The following is a 16,090-nucleotide window of genomic DNA, read 5'->3' as shown; positions in this document are numbered from 1 at the left end:
CTCTACTATTGTGCCTTACATCCCCATAATTTCTATGTTGCTTTTTATACTTAGAAATTCACTTTTTGCTCACACATTGTCTTCTTAATATTTTTTAAGCTCCTTTTCCATATTTTTCTTCATCTTGAATTGATTTAGGAGATTTGTTTGAACATCTTAAGTTGGTCATTCCAACTTCTGAAGTTTCTCTGAAGTTTCAATTTTTTCCTTCACTGAGTAATATCTTCCTGTGTCCTGGTCTGGTTCATAATTTTTTGCTGATGTTTAGGTATCTGATAATCTTGATGAGCTAAGTCTGAAGGTTTACCTTTCCTCCTTGTCTAGGGTTTTATTATTGATTGCCTTTGTGTTAAGGTTCTTCTTTGACACTTGGTCCAACTTATTCTAGACCTTTAGTTGTTCAGATTTTCTCAGCTCTTGTTCTTCTGACACTTGCCTGGATATGTGGTGCAATTTCTAAGATTGCACTGTCTGTGCAATTGTTTCACCTCCAGGAGAAAGAAACCTTCCTTTTCTCTGTTCCTTCTCTGGAAATCTTGATCTGTTCAGTTTTTGTTCAGAATGGTTTCCCGGCTTCTATAGTTTATTTAAATCCTGTCCCTCACTCAGTGCCGCTTTTTCTTTATACTTTCCAGTTCTGCAACTGGTCCTATCTTATAGCAGTTCAGTTTATCCCCCCCTTTGTGTGAGGTTCTTTTGCCTCTGGTTTTTTCCCTCTTAGGATAGCCTATCCTGGGGAGCCAGATGGGGTCAATCCAGAAAGATGGATCACTTCAGAAAAGTTCATTTTGTGGTTAGGTGATCCAGCCAAGGGAAACCAGTTGAGTGAAGACACAACAGATCTTGCCAGCAGTTCTATCACAGTCCCTTTATTCCCCCCCAACTCCAGGAGCACTTTTGTGTGCAGCACTCCTCAGCGGAGTTTCACCCTGGGTCTCTGCAGGTCATTCTACTGTCTCTATCATCCTCCAGAATTCTATGCAAGTGGATTTGTCCTTGTTTTCACTCAATCTCTAGGGAGGCTTTTCCAGAGGAATATCTTCCATCACTATGTTGATGATGTCATCCTCTGTGGATCATTTTGTTACTCCTTATAGTTCTGACAATATTTGCTTTATAAATTTTGAGGCTATATATTAGATGCATATAGGCTGTAATTTAAAAAATCTTACTGAAGCAGTTAATGTCTGCTGCTAAGATTTCCACTACAGATGCAAGGAAAAAAAAGGTCCTCATGCTTCCTGTCTGTCTGGTTGTGGTATCCAAGATTGAATGGGGAAATTTAGGAAATTCTAAAAACATGGGGAAGGGGAAATAATCTTTGCAACTCAAAAATAAACTTAAAAACAGCAAAAAAAAATCTTATTGCATTGACTCTGTTAGCATTATGAGGTGTTTTTTTCCCACCATAGTATAGCTTATTGTCTTAATCTATTCTGTGTATATAGCAAACACCATCTTTCTTTTCATTAGTATTTGCATGGTATATCTTTTTTTTTTCCTGAGATACCTGGGACCTTGTATGTGGGTAGCCGGGGCTCAATCACTGAGTCACATGGGCTTCCCTGAGTTGGATTTATTGTTTGTTTTGCTTGTTGTTTGTTTTTGCCTCTTCAGGAGGCACAAGGAACTGAATCTGGGACCTCCCATGTGGGAGGCAGGTGCTCAATTGCTCGAGGCACATTCACTCCCTTATACCTTTTTTAACTTTTATATTTATTTTCAGCTTTTCTCTATCCTTATTTATTAGATATATCTTTTGTAAGCATTACAGAGTTGTGATTAATATTTTAAATCCAGTTTGACATTGTTCTTTATCTGGAGAATTTAATTTATTTCCATTTAATATAATTACTGATATATGTAGATTTAAATACATCATTTTATTTTGTGCTTTTCATTTGTCCTGCTTTTTAAAAAATACAATAAACTTTATTTTTAAAGAGGTTTTAGATTATAAAATTTACGTCAAATGTATAAGGGATTCCGTACACCTCTCTCTCCCTCCCACATCTTTCCCCATTAATAACATCTCACAATAGTGAGGTACATTTGTTACAATTGATGAATAAACATTGAAGCATTGCTGCTAACCAAGGCCTATAGTTTACTTTGTGGTTTATACTTCATTCCAATGCCTTAAACATGCCCTATTTCCCCCTTATTATTCCCTCCCCACCCAGAACCTCTGGTAACCACTATCTTTATATTGCTGTTACATGTTCTTCCATTACTACAATATTGATAAATTTACTTTGTCCATGGTTACATTCCCCCCTTATGCTTGTGCATTCTTCAACCTTGAGGTTGCACTTGAGAAAAATATATATTCTGCTGTATTTAGGTGTAATGTTCTGTATATGTCTATTACGTCTAGTTCCTGTCACACATTATTCAAGGTCTTTGTTTCTTCATTAACCCTCTGTCAAAATGTTCTGTGTAATGGTGATAATGATGATGGTATGATGGTAGAGACATCTGTTTCTTCCTTTAGCTTTGCCATTGTTTGCCTCATGTATTTTGGGGCATCTTGGTTAGATGCATAAATATTTATGATTGTTCTTTCTTCTTGGTAGATTACCCTTTTATTAATATAGAGTGCCCTTCTTTGCCTCTTACAACAGTTTTGCATTTAGAGTCTGTTTTGTCAAATATTAGTATAGCTACTCCTGCCCTTTTTTGGTTATTGTTTGTGGTAAAATAATTTTCTTTCTTTCTTTTTTTTTTTAAGATTTATTTATTTATTTTATTTATTTTTCTCCCCCTCTCCCCCAGTTGTCTGCTCTCTGTGTCCATTCACTGTGTGTTCTTCTGTGACTGCTTCTATCCTTATCAGCAGTCCTGGGAATCTGTGTTTCTTTTTGTTGTGTCATCTTGCTGTGTCAGCTTTCTGTGTGTGCGGCACCATTCTTGGGCAGGCTGCACTTTCTTTCGTGCTGGGTGGCTTTCCTTACGGGGCGCACTCCTTGAGCATGGGGCTCCTATGCGGGGGACATCCCTATATGGCAGGGCACTCCTTGTGCGCATCAGCACTGCACATGGGCCAGCTCCACATGGGTCAAGGAGGCCCAGGGTTTGAACCATGGACCTCCCATGTGGTAGGCAGACACCCTATCCATTGGGCCAAGTCCACTTCCCCGTAAAATCATTTTCCAACCTTTCATTTGGAACCTCCTTGAGTCCCTGGTCTAAGGTGAGTTTCTTGTAGACAGCATAAGGATGGATCATATTTCTTTATTTATTCTGACAATCTTTGTCTTTTAATTGGAGGGTTTAATCCATTAACATTCAATGTTATTACTGTTAAGGCAATACTTACATTAGCCATTTTTTCTTTAGGTTTACATATGTTATATTTTGTTTTTATTTCTTTTTTATCCTTTTAGTTACTCTTCTAGTAATCTTCCTTTCTACACTCTCCTCCAACCCTCTCTCTCCTGTTTATCTCCTTTCAACATGCACAATTTCCTTTAGTATTTCTCGAAGGCAGGACTCTTGTTGACAAACTCTCAATTTCTGTTTATTTGTGAATATTTTGAACTCTCCCTCATTTTTGATGCCAGCTTTGCTGAATATAGAATTCTTGTCTGACAGTTTTTTTTCTTTTAGCACCTTAACTATGTCATACCACTGCCTTCTTGCCTCCATGGTTCAGAAGAGAAAACAGCAATTAATCTTATTGAGCTTCCCTTATATGTGATTGGATCCTTTTTCTCTTGCTACTTTCAGAATTCTCTCTTTGTCTTGAACTTTTGACAATCTGTTAAATATGTCTTGGGGTAAGCCTGTTTTGATTTATACTGTTTGGAGTGTGCTGTGCATGTTGGACATATACATCCATGTCCCTCATTGGAGTTGGGAAATTTTCAGCCATTGCTTGCTCCAACACTCCTTCTGCCCTCTTTCCCTTATCTTCTCCCTCTGGGATGCCTCAATGCATATGTTTGTGCATTTTGTGTTGTTACTCAATTCCCTGAATCCTTGCTGAATTTTTTCTATTTTTAAACTATCTGTTGTACTATCTGTGTGATTTCAGATATTGTATCTCAATGTCACTAATTCTTTCCTCTGCCTGTTCAAATCTGCTGTTATGTGATCCTACGGTATTATTTTTTTCAAGGAGGTACTGTGGATTGAACCCAGGACCTCAAACACAGGAAGTGGGCATTCAACTCCTGAGCTACATCCTCTCCCAATAAGAGTTTGTTTGTTTGTTTGTAGGAGGTACTGGGGATTGAACCTGGGTCCTCATACATGTGAAGTAGGCACTCAAGCACTGAGCTACATCTGCTTCCCTCTAGTGTACTTTTAATCTCTTGCATTGTGCCTTTCATCACCATCAGATCTATCTTTTCATGTATGTTTATGATTTCTATATTTTCTTCCAGTGTCTTCTTAATATCTTTTATCTCTTCCTTCACGCCAGTAAGTTGATTCATGATATTTGTTTGGATATCCTTGATTAGATGGTCCATGTTCTACTTCTCCTCCTGCTTTTTAGTTTTTTTATAAGACTGGGCCATGTCTTCCTGTTTCTTTCCTTTTTTAAAATTTCTCTCCTCTACCCCCCCTCCCTCTGTTGTCTGCTCTCTGTGTCCATTCGCTGTGTGTTCTTCTGTGACCTATTCTATCCTTATCAGCGGCACCGGGAATCTGTGTTTCTTTTCTTTTTGTTGCGTCATCTTGTTGTGTCAATTCTCCATGTGTGCAGCGCCATTCTTGGGCACGCTGCACTTTCTTTTGTGCTGGGCGGCCCTCCTTATGGGGTGCACTCCTTGTGTGTAGGGCTCCCTGTGCGGGGGACACCCCTGCATGGCAGGGCTCTCCTTGTGCACACCAGCACTGTGCCTGGGCCAGCTCCACACGGGTCAAGGAGGCCCAGGCTTTGAACCGCAGACCTCCCATGTGGTAGGCAGACACCCTATCCACTGGGTCAAGTCTGCTTCCCCCTGTTTTTTAATATGGCTTATAATTTTTTGCTGGTATCTAGGCATCTGCTTATATTAATGGGCTTATTGGTTAGCTTCTCTTTCTAGTCTAGGGTTTTATTTTGTATTCAGCATCTTCTTTGACACTTGGTTCCACTTAATCTATATCCTTGCAGTTGTCTGTATTCCCTGCCCCCAAAATATTAAGTCCATAAAAAAGGAAAGAAAGAAGAGAAAATAATAATAATAATAATAATAATAAAAGGATGGAAAAGGAACTGTAAAAGGGCCAGGAAAAAAATATGTAAAATGAGTGAAAAATCATAAAAAACAAAAAAGAATAAGAATAAAAAAAGGTGGAAAAGGAAAAAGAAAGAAAAGAAAAAGGGGAAAAAAAATAAAAGACTGGAAAGATGAGAAGAAAGAAAATGAAGACCAAACAAGAGAAGGTGGAATGAAAGAAACGAGGAGTAAGAGGGAAAAATGAAAGAAAGAAAAGAAATAAAGAAAATACAAAGAAAAAGAAAGAAAAAAAGAAACAAAGGGGAAAAAAACCCCGAAAAAACAGGTCTCCCTCTCAGGCTACTAGAAACCATCTCAGGCTGTCAGAACTCACCAATCAATCACCCTATGGCCTGCCCTCTACAGGTAGAGGACTGGATGTAGAGGGAAAAAAAAAAAAAAAAAGGAATAAAAGAATAAAAAAATTAAAAAACCTAAAAAAGAAAATCCCAGTCTAAGTTCCCTGTTGTGAGGCTGCTTGTCCTGCAGCTCCCCGCTCCCAGGGAGCTGGCTGGGTGCCTGAAAACCTGCTGGATCACTCTCTGGTTTCCCCCTTTCAGGCCGGTTGGCACCTGACAGCTCCCAGGCTGCCTCTCCCAGGCTCCCTTTCCCTCAGGCCAGTTGGGAGTCTGATGGCTCAGGGTCTGTCTTTCCTGGCTCCCCTTCCACTAGGGCTGTTAGGCGCCTGTCAGCCCTTCCCCTCACTGACCCAGTTTCTCTCCCAGGGTTGGTGGGTGTGACAGTCCTCCTGATCAGCTCCTCCCTCCCCTGTCCCCGGAGTGGCTTCAGCTCCAGCTGGCCTCTCTCCTTTCCCTAGGAACTGGCTAAGATCTGGTCTGCTTCCCCTATCTCCCCTTCCCCCATTCCTCTTTCTCCCTGAGCCAACTGGGTGCCAGTCCCCACAGCTGTTTGTCTTGCAGCTCCCCCACCTCAAGAGCCTGCTGGGCCCTGGGCTGCACTCCTGGTTGTCCTGGTTGCCTGATGGCGTTCCTCATTCTCCGGCTTGGCTGAGCACTGGTCTTCCAGTCAGATCACATTCCTTGGCTTCCCTCTCCCTCTAAATTGGCTGTGCCCTGGTTTGCTTGTTTTATCTCCCACGGCTTCCCTCTTCCTGCAGTCCTGAGTCTTCTCTTCTGCCTGCTAAACCTGCCTACATTCCCACAGTTCCTGGAGGAGGGGAGCAGCCTGTCTTCCCCTACTCTGCCTACTTGGATGGCCCCCGGTTGTCTGCTCTCTGTGTCCATTTGCTGTGTGTTCTTCTGTGACCACTTCTGTCCTTGTCAGCGGCACCGGGAATCTGTGTTTCTTTTCTTTTTGTTGCGTCATCTTGTTGTGTGAGCTCTCCGTGTGTGCGGTGCCATTCCTGGGCAGGCTGCACCTTCTTTCACGCTGGGCAGCTCTCCTTGAGTGTGGGACTCCCCTACGCAGTGGACACCCCTGTGTAGCACGGCACTCCTTGCGCGCATCAGCACTGCACACAGGCCAGGTCCATACTGGTCAAGGAGGCCCAGGGTTTGAACCTCGGACCTCCTATGTGGTAGGCGGACACCCTATCCATTGGGCTAAGTCCGCTTCCAATTTATCTTCTTTTTGACTGTCATATTGTCATCATGTATATTAATTCTTTTTAAATTTCACTAGACATTGCTGTAATATTTTACATAGAATTATTTAGTCAATACTCAATGTATATTATTCTGCAGTTTTATCTCTTTCTTTGTTTTTCATTTCTTTTGCATTTAAGACTATCCATCTTGAATGCCTGAAGTACATCTATTAGCAATTCACTTAGTGAGAGTCTGAAACAAGACAAATCCTGATGTCTTTGCAAGCTCACTTTTCAGTACTTTCATAAAGAGCTGCCTCATCAGGTCTGTGTTACTTTTAACAGAAGAGTACGCTGATATCAAAGACTGAACTTGAGATATTCCCTTTTTTCCTAACAAGGCTCTTTCCTTGACCAGGAGTTCCCATTGTTACACAGTTACACAGAGGTCTTCTGTTTCCCTTGCCCTAAATATGTGGAGCATTATGGGGGCAGGAGCCCTCTACTTTCCATGGGCCACTCAGTCTACCTATTCCCAGTAGAGGATTACTCCTCTGTGGAGTATGAAACTTCAGGGTATTGACTATCCTTGGCTATTTAGGTTTGTAAGTCCCCACCTCAAAATAATAATTAAAAAAATAACCCACTATTTTATATTATACCATGTGGTAGTGTGTAGTCCATGCCTCCTATGCCCAGTAGGGTATGATGGTGATAAACTCCCAATTTTTATTAGCAAATGAGTTTATTTTATCATTCTTGAAAGGTATTTTCCCCCATAGATAAGATTCTAGGTTGTCAATTACTTTGTTTCAGCACATTGAAGATATGCTAATATTTTATTTTCACTGTTGTTATTAAGAAGACTAATTGCTGTTCTGAGAAGATAATCTTTTTATTTCCTACTGACTACTTTTAATATTTCTCTTTGTCTATAGTTTTATAATGATGTTCTTGTGATGATTTATATTCCTTTTATAATTTATAATCATTGTACTTTTTTCACATGGATTGAGGTATTTCATCAGTTCTGAAAAATTCTTAGCCATTATTTCTATAAATATTTCCTTTGCCTAGGCGTTATCAATCTCTCTATCTCTATCACTATCTCTCTACTCTATTATCTGTATTTCTTCACTTCTGTGTTTTCCAACTTTTGTCTTTTGTGTTGCATTCTGGAGAATTTTGGCGAATCTGTCTTGCAGGACAATTATTCATTTTTTGGCCATCCAATTTATGTCAAATCCATCCATTGGTTTTTAAAATTTTCGTACTTGTTTTTTTTTGTTTCTAGATATTCTAATTTCTTCCTTTCCAAATCTTTCATACCACTTTTAATAGTTTTCTTTAAAAAAAAAAAAAGATTTATTTACTTATTTCTCCCTGCCCCCTGTTGTTTACATTTGCTATCTGCTTTCTGTGTCCATTTGCTGTGTGTTCTTCTGTGTCTGCTTGTCTTCTCTTTAGGCAGCACGGGTAACTGATCCTGGGACCTTCTAGAGTGGGAGAGAGGTACTCAAACTTCTGTGCCACCTCAGTTCCCTAGTCTGCTGTCTCTTTTTGTTGCATCATCTTCCTGTGTCAGCTCTCCACTTGAGCCAGCTTGCTGTGCAGGCTAGCACTCTGTGTGGACCAACTTGCTATGTGGGCCAGCTTGCCTTCACTAGGAGGCTCTGGGAATTGAACCCTGTACCTCCCATATGGTAGATGGGAGCCCAATCACTTGAGCCACATCTGCTTCCCTTTATTAGTTTTCTATACTGGCATAAATTTTCATGCTTGTCATTTCTTCTTTTTTTTTTTTTTTTAAGATTTATTTATTTATTTTTCTCCCCTCCCTCCCTGCCCTGGTTGTCTGTTCTCTGTGTCTATTTACTGCGTCTTCTTCTTTGTCCTCTTCTGTTGTTGTCAGCAGCACGAGAATCTGTGTTTCTTTTTGTTGTGTCATCTCATTGTGTCAGCTCTCCGTGTGGGCAGCGCTGTTCTTAGGCAGGCTGCACTTTCTTTCTCACTGGGCGGCTCTCCTTATGGGGTGCACTCCCTGCGCGTGGGGCTCCCGTACGCGGGGGACACCCCTGCGTGCCATGGCACTTCTTGCGTGCATCAGCACTGCACACGGGCCAGATCCACATGGGTCAAGGAGGCCCGGGGTTTGAACCACGGACCTCCCATGTGGTAGACAGATGCCCTAACTACTGGGCCAAGTCTGCTTCCCCATTTATTTCTTTAAACACAGTAAGCTTAGTTTTTCTTTGAAGTTTTAAAAAATTATAAAATACAAAGTATATATAAATTAAGTACTCAACACTCAGTTTAAACAATATCCCAATTTGCTACCACATCCCAGTAACCATTCTCATATTATTTGATATCACTAACTCCAAAGAGTAGCACATTTTTAGCTAACATCATATACAAATTTTATCTATTTTAAATTTTATATTAATGGAAACATTGAATAAGGTCTCTTTAGCGTTTGACTTTTTTTAGTTTAACATTGTATTTTGAGATTAGTCCATATTGTTGCATGTGATAAGAATTAGTTTATTCTTATTGATAATAATATTCTACTCTATGAATTGAATGAACATTTTAGTCATTCTACTGTTGATGGACATTTTAATAGATGTTTGTTTTAAGTTATTATTAATGTTTTTCTGAGTATTTTTAGAGGTATCTTTTGGTGAAGATATGTTTGTCTTTTTTGTTGGATACTTAGAAATTTAAAAAGTACAAGCCATGTCCAATATTCCAATATATGGAGGCTGTATGTGTCTATACCTGCTGTCTTTTTAACTCTGCTGTTTTTTTTTGCTTATGGTTCCTTGTATTTTTGTATTCTTGATTTTCTTTGAACATGTGTTGCTCATAGATTAGAAAAATAATCTGTGAGGACTTCTCTAGACCTAGGATGAAGAACCTTTATTCCAATGATGGTCTATATTTACTTAGCCACGTACGTGGGCACTACTAGTGTAGGACCATCTCAAACCTAGTTTGTAGCTTGAAGTTCTGTGGACCACACAGGCGATAAGAACCTAGTCTGCATATTCATTTATTTTTTATTTATTTATTTCTCTCCTCTTTGTCCCTGTTGTCTGCTCTCTGTGTCCATTAGCTGCGTGTTCTTCTGTGTCTGCTTGCATTCTTGTCAGCAGCACTAGGAAGCTGTGTCTCCTTTTTTGTTGCGTCATTTGCTGCATCAGCTCTCCGTGTATGCGGTGCCCCTCCTGGGCAGGCTGCACTTTTTTGCACGGGGTGGCTCTCCTTATGGGCGATACTCCTTGCGTGTGGGGCTCCCCTACATAGGGGACACACACCCTTGCATGGCATGGCACTCCTGGAAGGATTACTCTGTGGCCACAACTTCCTTTTTTTCCCTACTCCATTTAGTGCCAAGGTAATTCTCCTTATGGTGTTTTGGGTGTGGGACCTTGAATTTAGTTGGTTCTTCCTTCCCACTGGGGTCTTAAATTGATGTGGTGAGGATATCCTATGAGATTCCCCAACTTACATGGACCTAGAGTCTTGATTTCTGTCCCTTTCCATCTGTGTGTTTCCTCTCCAAACAAAGCAAATGACTCAGAGGGAAAGCAGCTTAGGTGTGTTATTATTCTAATTATCTGGATTCTCAGTTTCCCCCAGAATTTAGCCTGGTTGTTCTTGTATGCTCTCCAATGTTTTTAAGATTCTTTTGTAATCAGAATTTTTGGTTGTTTTCAACAGAGGGGTTGACATTACCAACTGACAATGACTAGAAGTGGAAATCATCTTTTCATTCATTTTGAATCTTTTCTTTCATTCTGTTTTCCTCAATGAACTGGTGATGTTTATCTGTTTATATTTACAAATCAAGGTCTAAGTTGATTAACATAAGTGGCTCTTCAGGTTGTTCTTCTCCAAAATCCTCTCCTGTGACTAGGACTGTTTACTAGGGATTGGTGAAAATGCGTGGCTTAAATAAACATGTTAGTGGGTTCATGACACCACAATCATCAAATAAAGACAACAATTACTTTGAGAGAGTAGCACTTTAGTAAAATTGATACCCAGGCAGAGCTGCCTCCCTTCATGGTCAAGGCCAATATTTACTCAGGTTCTAATAGCCTTCTTGCCCTGACACTAGCACCCATCCTTGGAACTCTTTCCAAGCCCAACTGTGCGACTTTTAGTTTATTCAAAAAGCTGCTTTCATGGCTATCTCCCAAGGGAAAATGCTTTACCAACTACTCTGTAAACTTGTAGAAATAGAAAGCTATGCTGCTCTGTACCCAATTAAAACAAATTACTCAAATGATTAACCCATTGTCTTCTTTTGAAATTAAAATTTTTTTTTTTTTACACTTCTAAATCCATTTATTAGATACAAAACCTGTCCTTTGTATTTTGCAATTAGCAAAATCCAGACAGTAAGAGAGACAAAGAAACCTACAGGATTCAAGAAATTTAAGATATACCATTCAAGTGCAATGTGTGGACCTTTACTTGGATTGATTCAAATAAACATATTAAAAAACACACACAAAAACTTGAGACAAATTTGAAAACTTGGGTATTCTGTAATATTAAGAAATTAATGTTAACTTCTTTTGGTGACAATGTGCTTATGTTGGAAAAAAAGAATGTGTACAAATACATTGGAGAGTTCATGGTATTAGCTGACTTATATATATTTGAAATTTTCCATGATAAATTTTTAAAAGCCACAGGGAGTTAGGGACCCACTAGACGTATACAACAGTTGAGAGGGAGAGAGAAATCTGGGGTGACTTTCAAGTTTCTTGCTTGCAGGATGAAGCGAGCAGTGTTTTTTTGTTTTTTTTTCACCAGACCTACGGAAAGCAGGGGAGGTAGGTTTAAGAGCAGTATGGGTTCGTGTTGGTTGTGTTGAATTTGCGGTGCCTGTGGTACATCTGGGTAGGACTGTTGAGATATTTGGTGGAAGTACTGACCTCAAGGACAGATGCAGGTGGGAGATAAAGATGTGGGAGTCTCATTGGCATATGGGCAGCAATGAGATGTCACAAGGAGAAATTGCAGAAAGGGAGGACCCCAAAGCGGTTTGAGCAGTCACAGAGCAAAGAACTAGAAGAATGGCAGCTTGGAAACAGGAAGGCTCAAAAATAAATCTAGAGCACTTTTTAAAAGGAGGGGGGAACAGATGTGGTTCAAGTGGTTGAGCTCCTGCCTCACACACACGGGGGTGGGGGGGGTGCTGTTTCCAATCCCTGGCCCCTAGTACCTCAGAGAAAGGAGGGAAGTTCTTGGACCCTTACCTCACACAAAACAAAAACTTACTAAAAATGGATACCAAAAACAAAAGAAACACCAAAGACCTGAACTTTGAAATGCTTTAGCAACCAAAGCAATAGTTGGCCTTTTATCAAAATAAAAAATGTTTATGCAAAGACCACAATCAGAAAAGTGAAGACAATTCACAGAATGGGAAAAAAAATACTGGTAAATCATGTATCTGATAAGGACTGGTATCAAGATATAGAAATCTTACAACTGAATAAAAACAACCAAATTAGAAAATTGACAAAAGATTTGAAGCATATGAAAAGATGCTCATCATCATTAGGTATTAGGAAGATGCAAATGTAAAATGGTGCCATAATTTTGGAAAACAATTCCACTCCTAGGTAATATACCCAAGGGAACTGAAATATATGTCCACATAAAAACCTGTACACAATGTTCATAGCAGCATTATTCCTAAGAGCCAGAAAGCAAAAACAACCAAAACGCCCACCAACTGAAGTGATAAACGAAATATGGTATATAGCCATATAATGGGTTATTTGGCAATAAAAAGGTATAAAGTACATACTACAACATGAACCTTGGCAATATTATGATAAGTGAAAGATGGCAGTTACAAAAGACCACATATTATGATTTCATTTAGATGAAATGTCTAGAAGGGGACAGGGCTGGCAAGGAAAGACAGACGGTTCTGACCACATTTTGAAGCCTGGGTCCTCTGGTTCTTGAGCCCAGGCACTTTTCTAACCCAAAACCAGTGAAATTGGTATATATGCAGAAAGAGGAAAAAATTCACATTACCCTATTCATCCTAGTTTTTGATAACAGAAATAAAAAATTACTACTAGTGAGTTTAGTCTTGGCCAGTTGCTTCACATATCTGAGATGCTCAACTGGTAAATGAGGAGAACATCTACAACTCACAGGATCGATCCAAAGATTAAATAAGAGAATGTGGCAGAGCGCCTAACACAGTCCATGGCTCAACAACTAATGAGTCTGAATTCATACAAATATTGACATAATAACCCCAAATGTGGCTTTCTTAAATTTTGCTCAAATACTAAGGAAGCTCTCTGAACCCTTAACTAATCTAGAACAGATACACTAGTTACTAGTCTGGAAGATGATGTCACTCCTTGGATAAAAGTTAAGACTCTATAACTATTTCAGCAATAATGAAGGGAAATGGCTAGACACTAAGAGGCAAATGATATTTTATTCAGTGGATACCTCTAAATCAGAACTGATTTGTCTTAAGTTGGCAGCCTGAATCCTGACTTTCCTACTCATTAGAAAAACACATAACCTTGAACGAAACAAGTTTCATCTCTGAACCTGCTTCCTCGTCTATAAAATGGTTTTAACACTTGTATTACGCAACTGTTCAAAGACCAAGAATCAGCTAATACACAAAAAGAACTTACCAAGAAAGAGCTCAACTGATAACTCTACCTTTTTGATAGACAAGGCAATATAAGTCATTCTGTACAGTCTGATTTATCTTATTCTTTTTTGTTATCAAAAGGTAGCCTGTGAAATCAAATTCATACTGTAAGCACCAATATATTACAAGTTCTATATGTCAACAAATAACTTCTTGCTACTTCACTAGAGGAAAGCAATTCCCTAAAGCAACCAGAAGAGTCCTCATTAATGCCCTTGTTTTGGGGCTACAGTGGCAACTACAGTGCAAGTACTTAGCCAATTTAGAGGATTTGCACATCTGCTAAAGAAATCTGTCTTATAAAGTCTGTCGCCAGCTTTGCACATCTTGTGGTCAAATGGATAGCCATAGGGCCACTCTCTCCTAAGTGGATCTGTTAACTAATTCTAGAGGCTGTAAACATTAAGTGGAGAGGGCCTTTCCTGCCTTCTATCACGCTAGCAACTCAGCCCTACAAAAAAACAACAACAAACAAACAACAAAAACGAACAAACAAAGAAACACTATATATATATATATATATAGTATATATATATATATACTTAAGGGAATGCTGCACAAATCCAGAAAATACTTCTCTGTTCCTAGTCTCTAACAACGAGCCAACCTATTCCTGGGATCCTAACTCCACCTAACACAGTGTTTTGGAGCATGACTATAAGTCACTGAAAGATTGTCTGAACATATGTGGCATCTCTACCTCACACCTTGGTTAGGAACAGAATGTATCCTGGCCTAAGAGACTTGAAGAAACAACGTTCTCCAACTTGTGGAAAAGATCAGAGGCAGCATTCCAAGCCAAACTGTATCCAGCTTTTATTAAAGATATTTTTCATAAACAATCATGGCATTTCAGGCAGGACGTGGGCAGACAATCGTTAACGGTATACAACAACTTTCAAACTCCCTTCTTCAATGGACTACCAAAATCAGAAAGCCACTATAAAACCCAATGAAGTCTTCATTTGATGCTCTGAACAGGGGAAGTTTAGAGTGAGGGTTGACATTTCACATTTAGCATGTTGTTTAACAACTTTTCACGAGCCGACCCTGACTTTCAGGAAATGAAATGAAAACAGCAGAATTATCCACAATCTAAAAAAGGAATTGCTACTTTTTTTGAGAGATGCCCTATCCATGGCATCACTGGAAAGTCCAGATTGCCTGACATCCTGGTAACCAATTTTTTTTTGGGTCAGGCCCCAACAGGTCTCTGGGTTAAGGGAGTCAAGTGTATGCTGAAGGCAGAGAGAGAGAATAGGTCATGAGGACATAAAACAAATTTTAGTTTTTCCACACTGCAAGGCATCTGTGCCAAGTTGAATAATGTTTATCAACGTCAGGGATTCCCTTCTGGAAGTAAAGAGGAAGTCTCTCAAAAAACTAAGGGGAAAGGTGTTTTCTCCCATATTAATCCAGCTTCAGAGATATTCTATTAGTGACATTTGCCCCTTCCCCCAAAAACAATGAAGTGTTCTGTGTGCTAACAACATAGCTTAAAAAAAAAAAAGTAAAACAAAATTCTGCATTTTTATAAAACTTGATAAAAAATAGTATTTCAAACTGTACAGTCACCAGAAGTACACAGTTATCAAAAATGCACACACTTCACTTGGCATCTCCAGCACCTTCAGCTTTCTGTGCCTGGTCTGTTTTGGCATCTCCATTTTCTGCAGGGTTATTCCCATCCTTGCCAGCATCAGCTTTCCCTTTTTTCCCTTTGGGTACCTTCTCTCCTTTCTTTGCAGGGGCCTTTTTAGGCTTGGGTTCTGGCTTTGGAGGAGCAGGTTTAGCAGATAACCTTGCCGATCTTCTCTGTGGTTCGTCCTTTACCTTGGCTTTATCTCCTTTAACGTCCCCTTCAGCCTTTCTCTTGGGCATGGTGGCGGCGGCGGGACGTGGGCGCTGGACGCGGGGATGCAGCGGCGCGCGGGCTTTGGTCGCTCCGGGGGTCGTCCTCGCCTCTTCTTCACACTGCTCGGGCTCCGCAAAAAAATTTTTAAATTCTAAATTCGGAGTTTTTGAAGGGACTGGCTCTTATCTCTGTGATAACTTTCTCCTACGAATTTTTTGCTGTGGATTTCTCTGCCTTAATTTTTTTTGTCAATTTAATTTCATCTGCTTTCTATTTTCCAGAAATTCCTCAACATGAGGAATTACTAATACAACCATTTCTTACTAATACAACGATTTCTTCTTTATTATTATTATGGGTTTATTACTTTCTAGATATCTTTACTTTCATTTCACTGAGGTTTGGGGTAAGAATGACCGCTAATCCGAGGCTTTGAAGTGTTTCTCTTTTTGTTTTATCTAAATCTATTTCAGGGCCTAGTGTACCCTGAATATAAACTTGATGTCCACGTGGCCAAGAACTCAGCACAGTCACAGTCAAAGAAGAACAGTCTAATAAACAAAAGAAATGTAAAAGAAAATGCAGTGTTTTTTTTGCACCTCTCAAGGGACAATAAATGGAGTCTAAGTCATGACTGCTACTTTCCTTTCGTCTTGAAATTTTCACACTCTCACTAATGCTCTGGATTTTTTATTAGCCAAATTCCCCAAGCTCTTTCAGATATCCAGGCCATAATATCTTTCTATTGCTTTCTCATATCCTAC

The 16,090-nt window shown here is 39.6% G+C and overlaps 1 protein-coding gene across 1 annotated transcript; it reads right to left on the bottom strand.

Moving 5' to 3' along the window:
* Positions 1 to 14,982: 14,982 nt before the first annotated feature.
* On the bottom strand, positions 14,983 to 15,453 carry LOC101414745 (non-histone chromosomal protein HMG-17). Its single transcript, XM_012521879.3, has one exon. It carries the CDS (start codon positions 15,350 to 15,352, stop codon positions 15,080 to 15,082), a length of 273 nt encoding a protein of 90 aa, XP_012377333.1. The 5' UTR covers positions 15,353 to 15,453; the 3' UTR covers positions 14,983 to 15,079.
* Between the last annotated feature and the right edge of the window lie 637 nt (positions 15,454 to 16,090).

The sequence above is a fragment of the Dasypus novemcinctus genome, chromosome 5 (genome assembly GCF_030445035.2).
Source record: "Dasypus novemcinctus isolate mDasNov1 chromosome 5, mDasNov1.1.hap2, whole genome shotgun sequence".
Classification (NCBI taxonomy): Eukaryota; Metazoa; Chordata; class Mammalia; order Cingulata; family Dasypodidae; genus Dasypus; species Dasypus novemcinctus.
Note: the sequence above shows the minus strand (reverse complement) of the source record. Positions and strands in the feature narration are given on the sequence as shown.